Source organism: Trichoplax adhaerens, genomic scaffold, assembly GCF_000150275.1.
Source record: "Trichoplax adhaerens TRIADscaffold_2 genomic scaffold, whole genome shotgun sequence".
Classification (NCBI taxonomy): domain Eukaryota; kingdom Metazoa; phylum Placozoa; class Uniplacotomia; order Trichoplacea; family Trichoplacidae; genus Trichoplax; species Trichoplax adhaerens.
Genome location: NW_002060944.1, coordinates 3268645 through 3291216, shown reverse-complemented (window position 1 = coordinate 3291216; position 22572 = coordinate 3268645). Strand labels below are relative to the sequence as shown.

The 22572-nt window shown below is 32.9% G+C and overlaps 4 protein-coding genes across 4 annotated transcripts; 3 read left to right on the top strand and 1 right to left on the bottom strand.

Annotated features, from left to right (window-relative positions):
- Nucleotides 1-197: 197 nt before the first annotated feature.
- On the top strand, nucleotides 198-5515 carry TRIADDRAFT_53253 (uncharacterized protein; the record flags this gene model as incomplete). The annotated part of the gene is made up of 18 exons (XM_002109853.1): nucleotides 198-248; nucleotides 1368-1582; nucleotides 1657-1894; nucleotides 2055-2192; nucleotides 2274-2422; nucleotides 2497-2593; nucleotides 2686-2761; nucleotides 2854-2966; nucleotides 3064-3186; nucleotides 3276-3470; nucleotides 3545-3736; nucleotides 3812-3910; nucleotides 4020-4177; nucleotides 4269-4400; nucleotides 4489-4600; nucleotides 4692-4788; nucleotides 4897-4999; nucleotides 5461-5515. 18 exons carry the CDS (start codon nucleotides 198-200, stop codon nucleotides 5513-5515), a joined length of 2343 nt encoding a protein of 780 aa, XP_002109889.1.
- A 368-nt stretch (nucleotides 5516-5883) lies between these two features.
- On the bottom strand, nucleotides 5884-8363 carry TRIADDRAFT_53252 (uncharacterized protein; the record flags this gene model as incomplete). Its single annotated transcript, XM_002109302.1, has 7 exons — nucleotides 5884-6017; nucleotides 6355-6479; nucleotides 6583-6644; nucleotides 6759-6841; nucleotides 7041-7127; nucleotides 7527-7567; nucleotides 7747-8363. 7 exons carry the CDS (start codon nucleotides 8361-8363, stop codon nucleotides 5884-5886), a joined length of 1149 nt encoding a protein of 382 aa, XP_002109338.1.
- Nucleotides 8364-8864: 501 nt separating this feature from the next.
- Nucleotides 8865-11575, top strand: TRIADDRAFT_53251 (uncharacterized protein; the record flags this gene model as incomplete). The annotated part of the gene is made up of 10 exons (XM_002109852.1): nucleotides 8865-9043; nucleotides 9210-9273; nucleotides 9532-9685; nucleotides 9901-10022; nucleotides 10156-10223; nucleotides 10404-10506; nucleotides 10632-10742; nucleotides 10847-11051; nucleotides 11163-11425; nucleotides 11498-11575. 10 exons carry the CDS (start codon nucleotides 8865-8867, stop codon nucleotides 11573-11575), a joined length of 1347 nt encoding a protein of 448 aa, XP_002109888.1.
- A 2232-nt stretch (nucleotides 11576-13807) lies between these two features.
- Nucleotides 13808-22172, top strand: TRIADDRAFT_53250 (uncharacterized protein; the record flags this gene model as incomplete). Its single annotated transcript, XM_002109851.1, has 17 exons — nucleotides 13808-13975; nucleotides 15341-15512; nucleotides 16596-16765; nucleotides 16857-16992; nucleotides 17043-17255; nucleotides 17792-17925; nucleotides 18007-18146; nucleotides 18603-18669; nucleotides 18791-18880; nucleotides 19002-19085; nucleotides 19172-19207; nucleotides 19297-19362; nucleotides 19943-20020; nucleotides 20187-20330; nucleotides 20525-20644; nucleotides 21462-21557; nucleotides 22158-22172. The coding sequence occupies 17 exons, from the start codon at nucleotides 13808-13810 to the stop codon at nucleotides 22170-22172; spliced, it is 1929 nt and encodes a 642-aa protein (XP_002109887.1).
- Between the last annotated feature and the right edge of the window lie 400 nt (nucleotides 22173-22572).

Here is a 22572-nt window from a genome sequence, read left to right as displayed (position 1 = left end):
TCATTGCATGATATTAGCTACATGTCTAGATAATCATAAATTTTAAGAATAAAACGATTAGACTAATAGCTGCTAAAGATTATTCAATTAGTAAATTACTAATCAGATACCAGGGAATTCCACCATAACGAATGTCCTTTTGCCAACGGTCAAATTATACGTTTTTTTATCGTTGTCCATAGCTCCAAATCATCAACATGCAATTTACTGGCGATGATATCGATGCATTAGCGACTAGATTTGATAAGGTAAAGATGGCCAATGTATGGTGCCGTCTTCTGGATAGATTGAAATACTCGATGAGGCTTTTGATCGCTTTTAATTAAGTCATAATATCACAAAATGCAAAAGCAGATGCTAATAGCCGAGAGTTAGCGAAGCCAAAGGTTGTAAACATTGGACGTAGTAGTTTGGCAAAGATTTGATACTGTCGTGTATATATTGTATAATACAGCTCAAAACTTACTATACTACCGTATAGAAATTGAAGCGAGTATTTTCTGTTATGAACTTTGCCTCATCCAGCTGCTTTTCGCTGCAGCAACAGCTGCACTGGTACTCTATACGATACCGTAAGAGACTAATTATCCTAGTATGTTTACTAACTTATTAGCTCTGTTTTAAGATAGTATACTAACTTGTGGATGAGCTCGCTATGGTCCAATCGAATCACGAGGGACGGAGGGAGTCATAGAAACACAGTGTGATGGCTCAAGCTATCCTGCGCAGGCGCATATCATTCACGCAGCATTCAACTGCAGAAATGGCTGTTGCCAGCGAAATTCTACAGGTAGGAACAAATTGGTTGATTTTATTCCGGTGTAAAATTGATATTAGACTCAATTTGAGTAGATTTCGAAGTCATATTAGTTGATTGGATAGTCTCTTGAGCAACGCTTTGGATCTTGAAAGAGTTATCCGATATAATATACAATCAATAGCGGCGCTCCATCATGTCTAATGACAGTATTGACTAAAGGGAGGCAACGCTCATCACTCCACTTTAGTTAGACAACGCTTTATAGCTATCAATGATTATTCGCTAGTTGATAGGAGTGATACCTGTAATATGTAAAATTATGATATGCTTTAAAATTGAGAATGGATATTCACCAAGATCGAGTAGTTAACATGATATGCAATAAGCGTAGATACGACGGTAAGACCCTGGAAGCAATTTCAATCGTTTCCAAGGAAACCCCTTCAAAATAGCATTTGCAGATTAAAAATCCATTTCATTTTTCGATGATGTAGATTGATAATTTCTATTTATAGTGTTGACTAGGTGATATAAGCAAGATTATATAGGCTATAAATGACTTATTCTAAGCATAGCATCTCGTATCATTTTGTCTAATGACTTGTAGAAGTTACAACGAGATATTAACTGCTTAGAAGATGATGACCGCTCTACCCGTAAGAGAGCTATCGAGAAAATATCTAGTGAAACTGTTGGTAGAAGAGACCAGCTAAACCAAGATGAATTACAAGATTTATTTAAAGCTATTATTAAGCCATTGCTTAAAAGATTTTCCGATCCTGTTGAAAAGTGTCGTCAGCTGTCCATTAAGTTAACCTCAAGGTATAATAATAGTGCAGATACATTATAAATTTTTTCTCATTTGTTTTCGCTCATTTGTTTCAATATGATTTCAGCTTTCTATCCAAGGTTAAAAATTATGGCGATATTTTACCATATTTAATACCATGTGTACGATCTCGACTTGCAACGCCAGAAATTGTTGAGCCGTCAGAAGAAATTAGACTTCAATTAATGAAACTTTTGTTGAATTTATGCAATTGGTGTTCTAGTAATGACTTAGCCGTCTATCTGGATGACTATGTTGCAATAATTCAACGTTGCATTGTTGACCCATTCCCTGATGCTAAAAAGGTAACTTTTGCTAGTCTAGTACTTTGCACATTATAGTTCTAGATAGCATACAGTATAAGCTATGATGACCTTTACTCTTCTTTCCGAAAATACCATCCAAATCTTTATATCCATATTATTATACGATAAATGTTACCGGTTACTCTAATTCATCTCGTAGGAGAGCTGTAATTGTATTATTGCATATGCCAACTTGATACCTTCGGAAAAGTTTCAATTGCAATCCGAAAGCTTAATTAAACCACTGACAGTATCTTTAGCTCATCAACATTCTAAAGTTCGCATTGTTTGCCTTAAGGTATCTATACTATGAAACATTTCGGTCGCTTTGTTAAAATAACGTATTGTTTAATTAATCGTTAAAATAACTGTTAAACAGGCAATTGGCGTTACCTTGCAAAAAGGAAGCATTTCTCCTCTCAATGATATCTTACCGTCTCTGGCACAGCGAATGCTCGACCATTCACCTTCTGTTAGATCAACATTAACCGAAATTCTTGCCAATTGGATGATGAATTTAATGGATAGGTGATCTATTCGTAATTAAAGTCATTATAGATTAGATTTATATTAATAGATACATATATTTTTTCATGCTTTAGATATTCTTACTTCCATAAGATCCTACCTCTGCTTCTTACAAGTCAAACAGACGAACTACCAGAAATTGTTGAACTAGGGAAAAAGCTCTACGATAAGGTAACGATTACTTACAGTAAAAGAAGACAGGTTTAATTAAGTTGATTTTTTGAGTAATAAAGCTACCTTGAACATACACTGGTCATCTCTAGGTTGGAGAACAATACGAAAAAGAGAATGAGGAAGAACTGAAAGATCAATTAGATTACGAAAATCCTACTCTATCCAGTTAGTGAACGTAACCAATCATTAGATCATGATTACTACGAAAATTTTCTACCTTTAAGAAATCTCACGTTGATTTAAATCTGATTCCACAGGTGCAAGTAGACCACGCCTTGGATGCAGAGTGCTGGTACAGCGTAATTTCTCAAAAATTTTACCAGCATTGCTACGTGATGCCGCTGATTGGACTGTTATATCACGTATAAAGGTATTTTAGTTTAGAGATATGTTTACGTATAAGCTATATCATAAGCTATAAATTACGTTGTTCGCCCTTGTATAACTTTCCTTATAATAATGAATAGAGTACCGCTCTTTTGCATGTCTTATTGATCCATGCGGAAGATCACGTAACTCAACATATCGGAAGTTTATTGCCCGGACTTTACAAGGCATGCCAAGATGATGAAAAAGTAGTTGCTGATCAGGTTAATGCTATGAACGCTGCTCTATTTTCAACTATTTCATTTGTTAGTCGTATTTTTAATATTTTTTTGTTCTTTATATAATTTTTTAGTCGGAGAGCTGTGCAACAGTCGTTGGTAAACACGTACATCCTGACATATTCGTCAAACTAGTATTAAACGCCATTAAAAGTGCTAGTGGCGGTGGAGGAGCTACTGCAACGGCATCTTCATTAGGAAGCTGTCTTAGAGTTTTTGCAGCCATGTTAAAAGAATGTGATACAGAAAAGTTATCCTCTCATCTTCAGGTCATTTTATTTACTATTTAAGTACGCCATTTGCAATTCTGACATACTGTACATGTTTCGCTTTTGTGGAATAGACTATTTGTTCTACCTTATGCCACCGTGATATTTGCATGACAGAACTATTGCCCTGTCAAATCCAATTATTACATATTGTTAAAGCAATCATAACGAATGCTGGCATTAATTGTAAGCCGTATTGTAAAGACCTATTTAAAATATTGATATACATCTTGGCGCTACAATCGAATGAAGGTCTCCATAATCAGGTACATTGAAGCGATAGTCTCTAATTAATTAATGTAAATCGACTATTTTTACACATTTATTATTACGCACTGCAGATTGAGGAGACTTTGTCGGAGTTAGCAAGTTGTTATGAAACGAATGACCGGTTACATTTATACAAATTGTTCATGAGAGATTTATTAACGGAGCTTAAGGTACTATGCTTTGTTATCTGTTGAACAATACTTTCTGAACGCAAAAACTGCGTTTTAATTAGTAGATAGATTACTATAAAGAATTAAATTGTTTAAATATTGTATATAGGGTGATCATGGCATTTGGGTGAGTAGCTCTCCTGAACGCTACGTGTTTGAATGTTTGCTAAGAAGTTCTGGGCCAGTTGTTGGTCAAATGTTAGATATAGCTATTCCGATATTAATATCCAATCTAAATCCTGAAAAGGACCCGGAGCTCCGACTCAAGTATGGATTCCTATAATGTTTTGAGTACTGTAGTACAGTATTTTTTCAGTTGTCCCAATAACAGCGCCTAATTTTGATTTCTCTATTTTAGATTTTTTACGTTATTTTCCAATCTTTTGGTTAACGCAAACATGACACTTAATTCGGAGGGTACTTTTATTATGTATATTGAAGGAGTCATTGCTGATGCGATTATCAGCAATTGTGTGTGGAAAGCTGGAAGGTAGCTATATTACACAGAAAATTTTATTGCATGCTAATGAATGCATCTCGCCACTCTTACAATTTCTTTATCGTCAACTTAATTAAAGAGCTGCTGCGGCTATGAGAACTGCTGCTATGTCCTGTTTATGGGCTTTATTACAAAGTGGATTAGCTACTTATGAGCAACTATCTGATCTTTTAGATGAAATTTTAACAAAAGTAAGGAAAACTAATGTTAATTAGCGTTGTAATAGTAACTAAAATTGTTAACAAAAGTCTATTTATTTTGGCCTTAATTTTTATTTGATAGGTTAAATCTTGTATTGACGATGACAACCAATCAACTCGCCTTATTTCATGTAAAGTCCTTCACAAATTACTACAGATTTGTGAAACAAAGTTAGACGGTAATACATAAAATAATACAGTACTATATGTGGCTATTGATTAATTATATTATTGGTTGATGTATTGCTTCAAATAGATCCATTTATCATTTCTTTTTCTCTATGTAGCGGACGCTCTTCATAATCTGTATCCGGATTTACTTAAGCGATTAGACGATAACAACAACGAGATTCGAGTTGTTGTTGGTAAGACTTGGATTACTTATTTCAGGTTAGTGTAACATTGTCATTTTAGAAATGTAATATGTTCTACTGTACAATGTTTTACATTTACAATTCGAATTTTGCAGTTCATTTCCGTCGCCGTACAATCAATCTTTGTATAGCGCACACTTAAAAGCCATCTATAATGGATTGTTGATACACCTTGATGATCCTTATCCCAAAATTCAGGTTTTATTTTGTGTTTATGCTACTGGTTAATTATTGTAAAATGATAAATCATCAAGAGCTAACTATACCCTATGGAACAGGAAATAGTATTGGAGATTCTTAAATGTGGAGGCAAGCTACATCCATCGCTACTTAAAGAACAAGTCGAACAAGTTCATCATAAACACCGTGTTCGAACGTAATTGAGCATATTCATACAATCATTTTCACATTGTTGTATAGCTGAAGTACCAGCTAGTATTTTCATGTCCTTAATATCATATTTCTCTTGTCTTGTAGATACTGTGATGAGCTGATCAATTATCTGCAAGGACTGATGAATGATGATTCCTAGGAATATTTGTATGACTTAAAAGTTCATAAAGAATAGTTTGACCTCCAGATAAATACGAGCATTTGGTCATCTCTCTCATTTTGTTGTTAAGTGTTCATTTCAGCTCGGAACATTCGAGTTACCTTATTGAGGGTACTTAATGTAAGATATTTTGTGTTGTGGAAGTCAATTAAAGAATTTGCATTCATTTCTCTTTTATTTTTTATTTAGTTTACTGTTTTCAGTTTATGATTACAGTTGTAGTTTGCACATACAACGTTACAAGTTAATATTTGTCATGTGTACATTCGGTTTCTTTTATGTATAATTTTAAGCGAAACCCGTGACGTATTACTCTTGCAAGATACAGAAAATAAAATACCGTGATTTTATTGCAGTTCATCTTGCTTTTTTAGGAAGAATTTTTTATACCAATTAATATGCTTCACTTTTTCTGCAACAGATAAATGAGGGTTTTGCTGTAAGCCAGTAATAATTAAGCTAGCAAAATGACGTACGGAACCTGCAAAATGTTGACATATATAAAATCAGAAGACTTGTACGCGACATCATGATTTGTTATTACTTGTTATTACGAAATTTATCAGTATAGTATTGCTATGAACTTCATAGCATGAAATAGAGCTTATATTATAAAGAAAAAATTTTCTTTATACTGATCTAGTTTTCATTACCAATGTTGGGAAAGTCATTAAGATGGTGTTGCAAGTGTGTATGTTGATCGAAGGAAACGTTCTTTTCGTCACTTTGATATTCATAGAGATAGAGGGTTTCTTTAAGATATCATATATTCAAGCAAAAGAATGTAAAAATGCTAAAAAAAGATGAGAATATACTACCTTTTGGCATCTTCGTTATTGATCGGAAACTTCCACTCTTTGTTACTATTATCCAATAATTTAGTATATCCATTGATGGGTCTAATTTGGCTACGCAATTCTCGAATGGATTTGTTATTAGCATGCTAAAATTCGTCAAAAGAGCAATATTTAGGAATACAGAGTTCATAATAATCAATACATCTAAAGCATTCTAACCGCAAACGAACTTTAAATTGTTGTAACTACCTTAAATGCAGATATATATTTTGCCGCAAGTTTAACTTTGGTTGGGTTGTTGGAGAAAACATCTATAATTTTTTATCAGTTTCAAATCGACGTGGTTAGCAAGTTACGACAGCTGGAATTTTTCGAAAACTTGGTAGAAAATATGATATTGCATAGTAATTATAATGGCCACCCACCAATGGATGCTGTTTTAGATAAGCTAAGATACTGTGCTCATATGTATAGTTGGAACATATGTGACAAGACATTACTTCTGCAGCTAAATGATAGAAAGATAAACGTATCTATCTATTTACACTATTCAATATTAAAAGTCTCTACTCCTGCACAGAACTGTACTAAAAATTAGTCTAATTAGTAGTGTCGTTCTGATTGAAATCGCATAGTACAAAGAGACCTGGTTAGTTATTAATACCAGCATTATGCACGAGTCAGAAAAGATAGCCACAATTACTTACTTAGTCTGGGCCCGTCGCCGCTTCCTAGTGATATCGTAGATTTATTACTAGCCACATTTCCAGCTGACTTAACTTTAGGTGGCGTGTCTGAAATACAGTTAATGGTTTGTTATGAGGACATTTGTCAGGTTAAGTTAAGTGCTGAAACGATTACTAGTTAAAATTTACTGTCGACAATAAGATTAGAGTCACTAAGCCTCCAATACACACAAATCCAGACTGGTACCAGTTTATTTACATCATAACTACCAAAACCGAGGTACTATGGGTAGGTACCCGTGTGGTAATTTGCTATAACTAATTGGTAGTAGTGCAGCAGCTAATCCTAATTGCATGTTATCGATAGGTGTACGTAAACTGTTGGACAATCAATCACGAAATGTTTTCGATAGGAGTTGAGTGTAAATATTGCTGATCTGATAGACAGAACGATTTTAATAGTGATACAAATCACTTTAAGTCGTAATTATGTTAATGTGTTCTTACCGGTCTCCTTCGAGGTTAGTTTATCGGTATGGAATATTTCACTATAAAGCATGATGGCAAAAAGAAAATAAATTAGCTATTTTTGATATTGTAATGGTCAGTTGAACTCCTACTAGCGGAGAGTTAAGTATGTTGTTTATTGTCTATATTAATCAAGTAGTAAGAGAATTTCTTGGCTAGGCGATCATTATTTAGCAGGCAGAAATTGATTACAACGTACTGCAGGAGATGATTATATTGGGAGACATCTTGAATTTCATTATTGTAATTTGGTATCCAATTCGCGACATCTTGAAATGCTTTTAAGATTTCCTCTTTACGATTGATGACATTGCGTACAGGTTGGCTTTGAATTTGCTCTGTTTTTTGCTTCACTTCTTCTTGTTTTCCTGCCTGCTCCTCTCCTACTAGCTTTTCTTTTTGCCCTAAGAACTTCTCCTCTTGCCCTACAAGCTTCTTTTCTTGCTCTACAAGCTTCTTTTCTTGCTCTACAAGCTTCTCTTCTTGTCCTACAAGTTTTTCTTCTGATGGCGCAGGTGACTGAAGTTCCTTTTCTAATTTAGCTAAAGCAGCAGTTTGAGCTAAAAATTCTGGTGTAATATCGTAACTACTGGTAGTTCTATCAACTTTCATGGATGCTAATAAATCAGATATGTTATTGGATTGATCTTCATCGTTCTTTTGCTGGCTAGCATCCTTTTCGGCAGCTTGTTGATTTTGTAGCAATTGGATCAAATCAAGATCGTTACTATAAGGCCTATATCGAGTTGCAATTGCTCCTGTTACCATACGATAACAAGGGATACTTAAACTATTGATACTTAATAATCTTAACATGGTATAACTCGTTTTCCCAACTGATTACGAGAAGGAAAAGGCCTTGTAATAAACTAGGCCCACCATTGATGCAGCTAGCTTGGAGAAGAAAGCGAGGCTGGTCTGAGGGTACAGACGTACAGACAGTGATACCACTACCCTCATGAGATGCCGTGGCAGTATACTGTACCGTATAGTCCATAAGATAACAGTATATACTATTAACTGCTCAGTCAATAGTCTAAGTGTATAGCTTGCTGTTGTGCATGTCGTGCAATATAGTACCTCAAGATTACTACTAAACTATATACTACACTATAACGTTACAACTACCGTATGAAAAGCTATACTACAGGCTAACGTTGGCTAGGGTTACTAAGGTGATGGACACCTCCCATGTAAACTGCATCTCTTTCTGGCATTCCTTCAAGGCAGAAATCAATTTCGAATCATTAAAACCACCGCTACTTAGCTTGAATAACACTGATGTTGCAATAGGCCTGTCGTAGTAGCTTGATCGTTATGGCTTACTTCCAATCTTGGAGTGATAACGTGGAAATTTTTGAAACATACGAGAAAGGACGAGGGATAAGATGCAAGAAGCAATTAGCGATTGGAACCTCAGTAGGCAAGGAGAACCCATTTTGTCATGTCGTTAGCCAAGATATGCTATCGAGTTATTGCCATTCTTGTCTTTTAATGTAAGTGACAGGTTTGAGTATGAGACTGTTAACAATCAAGACTTGATCTTGTAGCAATAAATGCATAAACAAGCTGTTTGGATGGGACGATAGATTGCTATAAATTACGTGTGTATTCTTCATTCTAATTGGAAAGATGTTAATTGTGATTCTATTTTCTGAACAGGCAATCAGAATTATATAAATGTAGCAGGTGCAAAATCATCATGTATTGCTGTAAAAGTTGTCAGGTACGCCCCCATTAAGTTTTAGAGGTATCTATTTATCAGTAATACATCACTTCAATTTTTAAGGTGTCGATTTGCAGTATGCGAATAGTAATCACGTATACTAAAGGTCATAATAAAATCATGGAAGTTCTACTCAGTACCAATCTACTACAGTGTTGTGAATATTTGCAACTAGGCTATTCTAATGTATAATTGCAAACGCAAAATAATAAAAGTAATAGATGTGATGCATACGTATACTTGCTGCTCTGATTACAGAAGGAAGATTGGCAATGGCATAAATATGAGTGCAAATCAATTACGCGTCTTGGCCCTAAAGTCCCACCTGATAGTATTCGATTGTTAGGTCGGGTTGCTTATACAATTTTACAAGGACAAGATCGAGCAGACCAATTTAAATTTTTATTATCTAGTAAGTATGAAACAGGAACCTTAACTACGGTAATTTAATCTTTTGTTGTATTTAACATGAGAGTAAGTTTCCATACATTAAAACTCGTGAATGGTACGACTTGCAAATGTGGACATCTTTCTACGTACTAATAACTCTATAGAGATAAATATGCATATTTAGGATAAATTTTGCCTTGTTATTTAAATTACTAAATGACTCACTCCTTTTCGTAGATAGAGAACTACTAGAAGGAAGCAGGAAAAATACCATTGTTGATGGTATTAATTTATTAAAAGAGTACTTATCAAATAAAGTTGCCATAAACGAAAATGAAATTATTGAAATTATTAGTAGGGTAGGGTTAAAAATGGAATTCTTTCTGTATATCGAATGCTCTTACTATTTAATAATGCTTGTAAGGTGATGTTGACGTCAGAAATTCCTCGTGATAACGTTGTAATTTCATTGGCCATTTCCATATACCATAGGTAACTTGCAATACCTTTACAATATGCAACTCAGAGATGCAAACTGTTGGAATTGGAGTTTATCCGGGGTAGGTTAAACTATACTGTATTTTATTCGCTATCTAAATATTTTTATCCAAAAAGTGGACAACTCGGTCTTAAATAGGATTAAATCTTTTGTGACTACTGAAATTGCTTGAATTGTATGCAAAAAGTAAGGGACATCCAAAATTATAATTTTCAAAGCTTATTATACCATTTTACTATAGGTTATCACTAGTAAATCATTCGTGCTCTCCAAACTGTTCTGCCACCTTTCGAGGAAAGCAAATGCAACTACGCATCATCGAAAACACTAAAATAGGAGATGAGGTATATAGAAAGTAACTACATAAGTCAAGAATATAATTACTGAGTTAGAAATAATTGGTAAATTGTTACATTCCGATAACGAACATTGAATATTTCCTGACTTTGTATCCATTACTTCATGACAGCTGCTTATTAGTTATATTGATCCAATGCAAGTTCTCAGTAGCAGACAAAATCAGCTTCAATCACAATATTGTTTTAAGTGTATTTGCGAGAGATGTATAGATACTACCAAGGTCAGTTTTATGTTATGATCAATACGATTAACCAGGATGGATTTTATTGCGTCAGCTTCAAATTTATGAGCTATTAATATAGATTATATCGACTTCTATTTTAGGATTCCTGTAATAATTTAATGGATTCAGTGCGTTGCCCAAAGAAGATATGCAAAGCTGCTAGTTCTTTAGATTCGCTACTTGCTAACAAATTATGCCCTGAATGTGGATCTATCGTCGATCAGTCATTTTTTGCCGAAATCGAAAATTTTCAGGCTCAAATTAATAAGACTATCAGTCTAGGTTATCAACAAGCGAAATTAGAAGGTATCGACATTTAAGTTGTTCACGCACACAATTAGAATCGTATGACGTATCATATTGTGGATAGAGATTTATCTATTGATCATCGTTTAATCTTATAATATTCATCTACAGATTTAAAGAAATTGTTCATCGAAGGAAAGCAACGCCTAGGAGAATGTAATATGTTATATATTCGCATCATTGAAAATTTAATGGATGCTTACATAGAATCACAACGTTATGAGGAAGCTCTAGAATATGCAAGAAGACTAGAGGAACCTTATTGCAGATTATATCCTCGCTATTATCCGGTAACTGGAGTTCATCTTATGAAGCAAGGAAAGTTAGAATGTTATTTGGGTAAATTTGGAGAAGCTGTAAAGTCTCTAGGAAAGGTAGTTCAATTTGATTATTCATTACTTATATCAGTTATTTCCTAAAAGGATTAAATACCTTATTTGAATTAGGCAAAGGAAATTTTACTTGTTTCGCATGGTAAAGAATGTGGTCTCATCCATGAAATGAATGAGATGGTTTCTATTTAACATAAAAGATCGGAGAATAGCGCAGTGTTTAATTTTATAAATTATCTGCACCCCTAAATTATTATTTAAGTTACTTGCAATAACCCATACATGAATGGATGCATTACATTCTTTGTAAAAATTTTTTACACATCTGATGTGCATTTGTTGTTGGATAGTACCTTTTATTTAATTCATTCTTTTAATAAAATAATCCATTTCTTTCAATTTTCAGATTTATAATCGAGCTTATCTTTTATTAGTGTGATAGTATACGGAGGCAAAAAAATCAATTTATGCTCAATTAATTAACCAGTGAAAATTTTTTCTTCGTTATAACGTGATAGATACATAACAACTGGAGGGCTCCTTCTTTATCACATCCGTAAAGATACAAAAAGAATTTAAACTACAGGCAATTTCCTGCAGAAATGAAAATATTCTTTTTTATATGTATAGTGGTCTTTACTTTATCATACTAATGAACATATGGAAAGCTCAATCTATGCAAAAATTTAAACTATAGTCAATTACCTTCCGGAAAAAATTTCTCCTTTGTAATCTAGTAGAAAATATAATGGTCTTTACGTTATCATACTTATACAGATATGCAAAGCTCAATCTTATGTATTAATTAGTTTATCGGCAGGAAATTTCTCGTTAAACTCCGTAATTGCACTCACAAAGACAGGAGTTCAACTTATACTTAATTACCTAACCCGTCGAAATTTCCATTTAATATCCTTGTAAGGATAGATTATTCCATGCCTTATTATCGTAATTACATATGCATAGAATTTCATTATTCATGGCTAACTTACTCTTTGCAGCCACATTGAAACTATATTAAACTGTCCGATATTGTAACTGCAGATGAGGTATAGTTATAGAGTTCAATCTATGAATAATTAGGATACCAATCGAAATTTGATCGTTAATAAGCTATTGCAAACATGAGTGGTCCTCCGTTATCATAATTAATAACAATCATATAGAAGCTAAACTTATGTATAGCTAATGTCCTTTTTGCAACCATGCAAAATCAAGTTCATATTTCCCTTACGGCGACGCTGTAGCTGTAAATCTATACAGTTCTGTCTATGCAAATTTGATAACTACTTGAAAACTTTCTTCTAAACAATATAGTAGAAATATATCTAGATCTCATTAGGACATAGTGAGGAAACCCATGCATAACAAACATAATTAATTAGTTAACCAGCTGCAATATTCACATCTAGAACTTGGTATCATAGGATTACATTGATTTTTTTTTCTACTGTAATGCCTATAAAAGTCTAACTTCGGCACAATTAATTAATCAGGAGAAATTTCCTTGCTAGATAACTTAACAGAAAAGTCCTTCTATCAGGTACTAGTACAAGCATGATCAAAACTGGATAGCTGATGTTATCGAAAAACAAATATAATCATTAACGACGACTCTCGTGTCCCTTTTACCTTTATCTTCCACGTAGAGTAGACTTAATATTGGTTAGACCACCTGTTGTTCATTTCATAAATATTCTTAATAGTCTCCTTCAATGTTTTCAATAGGAAAGGTATCAAAAATAAAGAGAAGCATTCCTCTATTGGGCCGTCAATCGATCATTTTGTCTCTTCTACGTGGATGTGGATAGTATCATAACTGTAGATGATTATAGGTTTTATTACAATTATAAGCAAGTAAAATTCAACTTCTCCGACATAAACCATTATAGCCAATTTGATTATAACACATTTATGATTGGAATTAGACCATATCGTGTTCATACCATGCTCAGTGTCGACTAAAAACAATGTTCTATTCTAACCAAGACCACCTACAGCTCTTTTATTTGATCGCTTCCTAATCGTAATCAACCAACGAATTAACTAATCGATTTAGGTAGAATGAGAAAATTTGAACTAGGCTAGTAACTGTATCCAATATAAGAAGTTCTTACTGTTAACGGCAAGTTCATTTTTCGATTACTGCCAAAATTGGCTTTTGCTCCTGCATGTGATATGCTCTTTTTGCTTATGAGTGTATATCAACTTGTCAAGCTTAGTAAAGTACTTGCGAGCCGTGGCCGTGCCTATTTTCATTTAACAAGGCAAGACCTTCTCTTTTTCCTAGCAAAAATTGCTGGCTTTTAACAATATTTATTCTATGTATACTATTCGTTGGCCTATCTAACTTTATTATTTTAATCTTGAGCAGTAAACGTGAATAAGAAAGAAAGGGTGCGCTATTTATTAAATAATTCAAGGATGGCTGATAAATATAGTGAACTCTTACGTTTGAAATGGGATGAAGAAGAGAAAATAATTAAACGGCAAGCTTTAACACGATTGAGTAGCAGAGAAGAATATGGACTTGAAGGCCTGGTTTTTAGTGGTGGAGGAAATCAAGTTATTGCCTATATTGGTGCGCTAGAGGTAAAATAATATCAAAGAGCATGTAAATCAAGGCATTTGACCACAGCCTTTTCTAATCTTTGTGAGGATTTTGAAAAGTTCTAAATAAATCATCTTCTAAATTAGAATTGATAAATCTGATCCGACACTAATTTTTTTCATCATTTCATGAAATGGAGCTATAACCGAGTCTTCGCTCCTTACCTTTCTGGAAATGGACTATTTTTATGCCGAAATTTTATGTTTATTTTAGATTGAAGAGTAGTTATAATAATAGAGATTGTTGTACTGAGACATTCTAGTAAATAGTAATTACTTCATTTTTATTCTGTTTTGAGATCATCATTCTTTTCATTTCCATCCACTCTACGCTATATACAGTAATTTCTGTAGTCTCTAGTCTTAGCTTACCTTTCTGAAAATAGATTATTTCTTTTACCGACATTTTGCGTTTATTTTATAGCCTAAATTTAGTTATCATGATAAAGATTGCTATGCGAAGGCGTTCTAGTGAAGAGTAGCATGGCACTGCACTGTCATCGTATTTATTTCTATTATGCATTTAGATGCATCATTTGATCAAATTCCGTTATTCTACGCTGTACGCTGTAGTTTCTGTAATGAAATCTTATGCTTTGGAAGGAATAGCTACCAGTGAAGAAACCAATCTTGATCTTATGATTAAGAATATCTAGCAATCCTTTCTTGCCAATATAATGTAATTGGATAAATAAAGTACACCATTTATTGCAAATGCCTAGAACGAAAATGTCAACTATAAATAGAATTCATTTCTTATATTCAATCGTTCTATCATGTCTGTGATCTTTGGTAGAGTAACATTATCTAGTCGATAGATATAAGCATGCATTATTTATACCGTTATATACTGTAGAACCTTTTTTCGTTAGCTAATCTTATGATACATTACATAGAAACGTAGCTGGAATTTCATCGCGTAGGTTATGCTAATTTTACATTCCACAATACTATTCATCGACCTGAAATAGAATTTTTATAGATGGAATGAGGCAGTGGGAGTTGAGCCTTATACTCGTCCTTAGTGCTGTGGTGTTTCCTTTTCCCTTTGATACTTTCACGTATACGACGTAGAGTTATTACCGTAAAGAGATTTACTTAGGATTTTCCATTTCTCTTTATTTTATTAACTACCCTACCAGAACTAATTTCAATCTTAACATGCGACATGGTAACTATGATCCGAGCAATTGCTATATCGATGAAATAAGCTAACTATGAAACGAATCCTTACTTTGTTATTGATCTTATAATTCATACCAGGTTCATGTAGGGTTACACTGTCAAAAATAGGATGCAAAAAGGAAATTAAATATTCATTTTTATCTCCTTCCATTGGATATATAGGCGTTAAGTGAAATTGGTCTGCTATGGAAAGTTACAAACGAAGCTTATAATGTTAAAAGATTTGCCGGAACTGGAAGCGGTGCTTTGCTAGCAGCACTCTTGGCCGTTGGATATGATTTAGATAACGTTGTGGAGATTTTAGATGATCGACATTTACACAGCTTAATTTCGGGTAATTTATGCCATCAGTAAATTGTATTTACTTCAATTTAGTCCATGAAGTTCGATTCGCAGGCATCGACGTCCAGTAGACTTGATAGTACTTAATCTAGCAGTCATTTATTCTATCTTGGCTTTATTATGATGCATTTACTTTGGGAAAACTATCCGATAGATTTCGCGATGATTACTTAGATATTACGGAATACTCTTAAAAATCTAGGAGTAATTTATGATAACTTGATAATATTTAGATATATTTATTTACTCAGACAGGATAGCATGTGTGTTCTGCTATAATGATTTAAAGATGAAGTATCTTAGTGATTTTCATTATAGTTCCACTATTTTAAATCTGCTCACTTTACAAAAAATACTTTATAGATTTTACAATGATAGCTTGAAATTATAGAGTAATTTTGGCAATCTAGAAATTTCCGTCATAACCTACCAATATTAAGATGCATATATATCAACCCTAAATAGTATGTCGGCTGAATTTCTACGTAACAATTTAAAACTGTGGTAGTGACCTTAATACTTTAGCAGTTATCCATTAAAATGTATCTTGGCGATATCAAGAAAATTGGTTTACTTTAGAAGGAGAAAGTCTAGATTTACTGTAAGAATATAAAATTATGGAGTGATCTTGGTAAAGCGGAAGCTATTTATTCCATTTTTACGATATCTAGATGGGTTTATCCACTTTGGAAAATACACCTGCTAAGTCTGTACGATAATGTGGAGATTACTATTAATTATCCAGAAATAGATCTCTCTTAAGTATTAGCTGTTTAGAAAGCAATCGCAAGAAAGGTTATTTCTAAGAAACTGCCTTTGTAACGAATGGTATTAAATTAAATCGACGGAACTGTATACCCGTAGATAGACTGAGACGCGTCAAAAAATAATGTCAAAACACTTATACTGAACGTAGGCTTTAGCCTGTTAATCGACTTCGAGCTCTTATTTTTCGTAGTTTTTAACGTAATAAGTAAAGCAAATAGAAAGCTAACAAAATATCTAGCTAATGAGCTAATTATCATTCTGCCAGTGACAGATAAAGTAGAGTATGAATATTATCATGACTGATTAGGCACAAAGAAGAAGCTACCTAGTGGATATCGTGATTTGCCCATCATTCGACGATCCAACAGATGGAATAATCATCGAAAAGCAACCATTTTCCTAAAAGATCAGTTGCAAAATGGACCTATTTTGCAGGGAAAATTGGACGACCGTAGTCGAGGAGTAACATTTAAACAGGTAAAATAGCTTTTATAGGTTGGCTAAATATGAATAAATTTTATAGCTATTAAAATGGCTTAATTAACTCACTGATTTCTTTATTTTTCAGCTATATAGTGCTACTAAGGTTCAATTATGTGTGGTAGTAACCAATTTAAATCGATTAGATGTCCAATATTTTCATCCTAAGACTACACCAAACGTTCCAATTCATGTTGCTGTTGAACTGTCCATGACATCGCAAGGTATAAGTTGCTTTCTACTATTTTATCAACATGCTATATCCTATCGTTAGTAAAAGTAAACTGTCCTGAAACCCGTGTATACAATAATACGCGTATAGCCTTGAAGTATTGTAATGGCGAATTAATAATCCCTAACCAAATTGAACCAAGTAAGAAATCCAACCATTCAACGTCACCAACTCAAGGTACTAAACGTGATAGTATGGAGGATATCTATATTAAAGGTGGCTTAACATGTAACTATCCTTTACATGCATTTGACGGTAAGATAATTATAGTGTACGATAAAGAATGTTCCTTGATTTTCTTTCTGATAAATTATACAGTAATCCTACAGTAGTAATGAAATATTCTAAATATTTAATTAAATGGCTTGGAGAGACTGTAGAGTATAAGTGAATGTAGGTGGTGAATTTTGTGTTAGATACTTCAAGTTTAGCTATTAGATGACTTCTTATTCGATTCTCTTGACAGCCACTTACGTCTATTTAAGAGACTAAAATGGCTAAATAACGTTTATATTGCGGCATATGCCATGCAGTAATACAGATACGTTTACACTGCGGTATGGAAATGATCGATATTAATCCTAGACCAATACTGAGATAGCGAGAAACTTTTGTTTTCCATCTCGGAGTAAAGAACGTTGAATATTGCCAGTGGAAAACTAATTCAATAAATAAGGATTTTAGTGTAAAATTAGAGGATGTGAACTTCTAAATCTGTATAAGAAAAAAAACGAATGTTCTTTTATTTGAAATTATTCGTCAAATTGATCCATCGGAATCTAATGTTGCAGGCTGGTGGCTTTGTATGGACAAGCCAAAGAGTACATTTGAATATAAAGCAAAATATGAAAAATTAATAAATACTCACGATACAAAATTTCGTTGTATTCCTGGCCAAGACAGTAAAACATTAGGGTTTTTACTAGTATGTTTAACTGGTTACATTGATTAATATTAAGCTTCTTGCACCCAAACTAGTATTAAAATAGAATTACGTTATTATTAGTATTCAGAGGATGAACCAGAAATATTCGAACAATCATTAATGCAGCGGGAGAATTTCGCCTTTAAAAGTAATCTTATATCAGAATTGCAACATGCTTATCCCACAGTTTCAACCAAAGGACAGCCTGCTATTAATGAAAGGTGGGTACAACAAGAAGAAAAGGCTATTAGATATTATATCTATCGAGTACTACTTCCTAATCTTCCTTTATCGTCTGATGCTTGAATATGAACAATTTATTTTTATTTTTATAAGCTACCGGATACGGTAATTCAATTGTAGTAAACCTAATCGATCATTATCATGCATCGCCATTTTAAAATAAGATACTACTTTAAAAATATTTTATATTATAACTAAGTTATTAGAAATCTAAGAAATGATGGTTTAATCCAGCTACAATATGACTTATTTATTTTTAACTGAAATTAAAATAGGTTTTTTCCATATTTTAAAGATACAGTGAAATGCAATAGCATCTAGCTTACTTCAAGCTAGATCCTGTCTTTAAATTATACGATATTATCATAATTTAGATCTCATCACTTTCTTAGCTTTATATGCGTACATATATAATAATGATATTTTAATGATAGGATGGATGCATATAATAAGAGATTGGAATATCAAAAGTCAATTCAAACCTTTCGTCATCTCATTCAAGTTAGTATTCAAAATTTAATTCACACCATGAGTGGATTAGCATCATACTGTTAAAATATCCCATCTCTTGGAAAAAATAAATAAATGACGCCTGAAATAATTCTTATTTGATCAACTAAAGGCTTTACAAAAACTGGATGATTCTAAAGTCCGAGTTATTGAGGAAATATATTTTCATATGGATAGTGTCGAGAACAAATTAATAGAAATAGTTAGTATACATTTTGATAGGACGTGGGATACTATTAGCTAACTTTGATATTATTAACCCCTCTTAACTATATTCTTATGGCATAATGGTCAATTTTTTTCCCATTATACTTCCTCTGAAGATGAGCCGAGAAGATTTGGATCTTTTAGGATGTCAGAGTTACAGAGCACTGATAGACAGGATCAACTATTCTAAAGAAGATGTGGTAGTTACATATTTCTTTCCCATTTCAATAGTTTATGCCATCAAGTTAATTATTCTCGCTTGCCAATTTATAAACGCTAATACAAGATGATGCAAGATGATTTGATCAAATTTCGTGGATGGGTACGTATATTAACGCTATAAGTGATGAGAAATTATGATAGTTTATGTACGCGACTCCATTCAAGTCTAACTTACCAATCGACAAACAGGTAGCAAAAGCTTTCGACTCTGAGAAGGATAGTGAATTCCTCTCAAAATTACATCAATTACACAAGGTAATGTACATCAGGCCCAGTTGTATTAATGCTGACAATTCTGAAATTTGGCATAAATGATATCAATAACGAAGCACCCCTCTGACAATCTATACTCCGAATTTAATACTATTTTTTCCATAGGTTAAGATATTGCACACTGAAAATGGTATTAAATTCAGAGTAAAGACCGCCAGAGTAGTACACTTTCATTGAAGTCATTTATACTAAGTATTCGAGCTTTTAGCATTAATATTGCTGGGCTTAATACATACATTCATGCCAATAGCTAATCATTTCAGGAATAGGTTTTTTGATTGCAGATAGCATTCTTGGAAGCGTTAATAAAACGCTTACAGCATATAAGTTGCTAAAATATATTAGCCTAATACTATATCTTTGCTTCACTGCTATCATATAGATCATTGTGCTATTTTGCTATCTTAGCGGAAATCTTTAGATTTATAGAGCTACAATTATCTTTACTTATATTCACTTTCAATAATGTACACATATACGCAAATATAGCAAACAGTCTTGCAATGGAAAACTGTGTACAAGCTTTATTTTTAATACGTCTTACAATTAACGTCGCATTTAGGAATTAATCAGATCACACAGGCAAATACAGCATATTCGAGGATATAGAGTTAAGGATGTCGAAATGGTCTTGAGAGAGGTTCGTCTTATTCTGAGCATGTATAACAAATTTTTTTATGAGGTGCTTGCGGATGCCTGATAGACGTACCTGTATACTCATTATAGTTTTTAGCATTATACGTGCTATAGAACATCAACCAGGGCAAATTAAATTCAGATTTCATTTTTTATTCCGTAATCTGTAGCTACATCATGAAGAACTAGAAATTCTATACAGCTTATGTGATTGTCCTGAAGGCTTATTGAAATCTGAAAATTCAACAGAGACTGATATAACAATGTTAATGATCAGGGGAATTTGCAACCAATTAAAGCGATATGATGAGATTGTAAGTAGGGAATTGTATTAGCATCTCTCGGGGTTCAAATGGTTACAAATTCATTTTTAAGACAAGGCTCAGCCATATATTATTACTTTTATTACGTTTATAAAGTTCGTAGACTACGGTATCTTCTGATAATTTATTTTTCATAATTACAATTAATTTAAATTCTCCACGGATTCATCTACGCTTTATTCTAGATAACTATTCGAGAATTATTAGCAACATTGGACCGTAATGATTATTATAAAGAATCATTCCTGATGGGTTACCAACGAAGAGAAATTTCTCATCCTGATCAAGTCGAATATGCTATTACTGTAAGTTTCAATTAAAATACTGGCGTTTTTTAATGGAGTAGCTGTAACCTTTAGGAAATGGCTTGAAGCTTAATCCGAAATAATAGTTGCTTTTAAAGCGTCGGTATATCAATATTTTCTAAACGTACTTAACCCTATGGATGATAATATGCTTTCATAGCAGCATTTCTGATTACTCTTATGATACATTACAATAATAGTATACGTCTACTGTAGATCAGCTTGTGTCGCTCAAATCGTATAATAATATTGCCATAAGCCAAATTGAAAAAATACATTAACACATTGATTCAATTCAACTTTTGGGTGCTAAATGGTAGTTTAATTTATGTTTTAAATTATTTGCCACAGAATTAAATGTCTCGATGAACTAGTAAAGAATTGTTTTGAACACTTCGCTTCCAATTGAATCATTTTGCTGATGATGACTAAGAATCGTTCAAATTAGTGAAAAAAGTGATTTTTAGCTAACTGATGCTTTTAGTATTATCTCTCTATGTCATCGACATTTCTTTTCAAAACAATTTAAAATTTGGTTATTCCTTTGCTACTGCTGAAATTCATACATAGTATAGCATAGACGATGATTCCGATGCATTCAAGCAACTAGCAATTTGTGTATAAATCATTAAGCTCAAAGTAATCAACCACTTTTCTCCATGCAGGATACCATACGAATATCCTGCACAAAACGATTTCTAAAAGTAGGGTGAAATCATTGATATTGCGATTTTCAATAAAACTAGAAGATCATGGTGCAAGTCGTCTATGTACGCAAATGTTGTGCACTTAATTCTCTCTAATCCTTTTTAACCAGGAAGATGATTTAGTTCGCACGGTTGGTATCAATTCTTACTTTATTGCACCCTCCGAATCGGATTTATCAACAAATGTAAAGAGAATGTTGATTAAGGTAACTACGAAGGAAGTTAAACTTGCATACATTTACTGTATCATTAACAATCATAGAATAGCTAAAATTTATTTAGTTTACAGTATTCAGTGCTTTTCTCTAACTATGCCTTAATCAGGCTGTATGCGCTATTAATAGTCCTTGTTTCAATGATTAAAGAAAAGTACTGAATACTGTAAATCAAATAAGGAGTACTAATCGTAAGAATCACGATGTTTCTTGGATTTTAGAGTGGAAGAAGAGGATTGCTAGCATTTATAAAAGAATATATAACTGAATACGATTTACAACATCATAACGAAAATGGCTACTTTTTCTATATTTAACGATAAACGTGCGTTTATGCCCGTAATTCATGTATGTAGTATTTTGAAAATCATGAAAGCATGTATGTCAAAGATTAATGCAACGTCTTGAGAACATTTTCAAGAAAGTTTGTTTAATTTTCCTGGCTAATATCGGTAATATTAGCAGAGCTTAACAAAAAAGTTCCATCTTTTTCATAGCAATTATATCATATTCAATTCTGATGCATCGTTTAATTCTATATTCATAATTCAAGTCATGACTCATGGTAAGCTTGTAAAATCATTCTTCTAGGCCAAACCAAAATAGAACATTTAAATTAATTGGCAGCTTATTACTCTAATTCAAGAAATTTGTAGCTGAAAATAAATACTATATTATTATAATATAGAAGTAATAGAAACCTTCATGCAACCAACTATAACTCAATATTTTGATCTCTGTATATTGTGGATGAAATAACCAGTTATAAATTAAAGATATAATGCCGAAAGAACTTCAGTAGTATATACTGTATACTATGGCATCAATATATGATAAATCTTCTAAAAAAATATACAATTAAAAATTGGCATCCTGCCTTAACCACTAGTTTTGCATTAACATATTTACAGATATTAAGACCTGAACGCAAGATATTTACTTTCCAATCATTGTGAATCCAATTACCGAAATTAACAATTTATCATGGATATAAATATTCCACTAC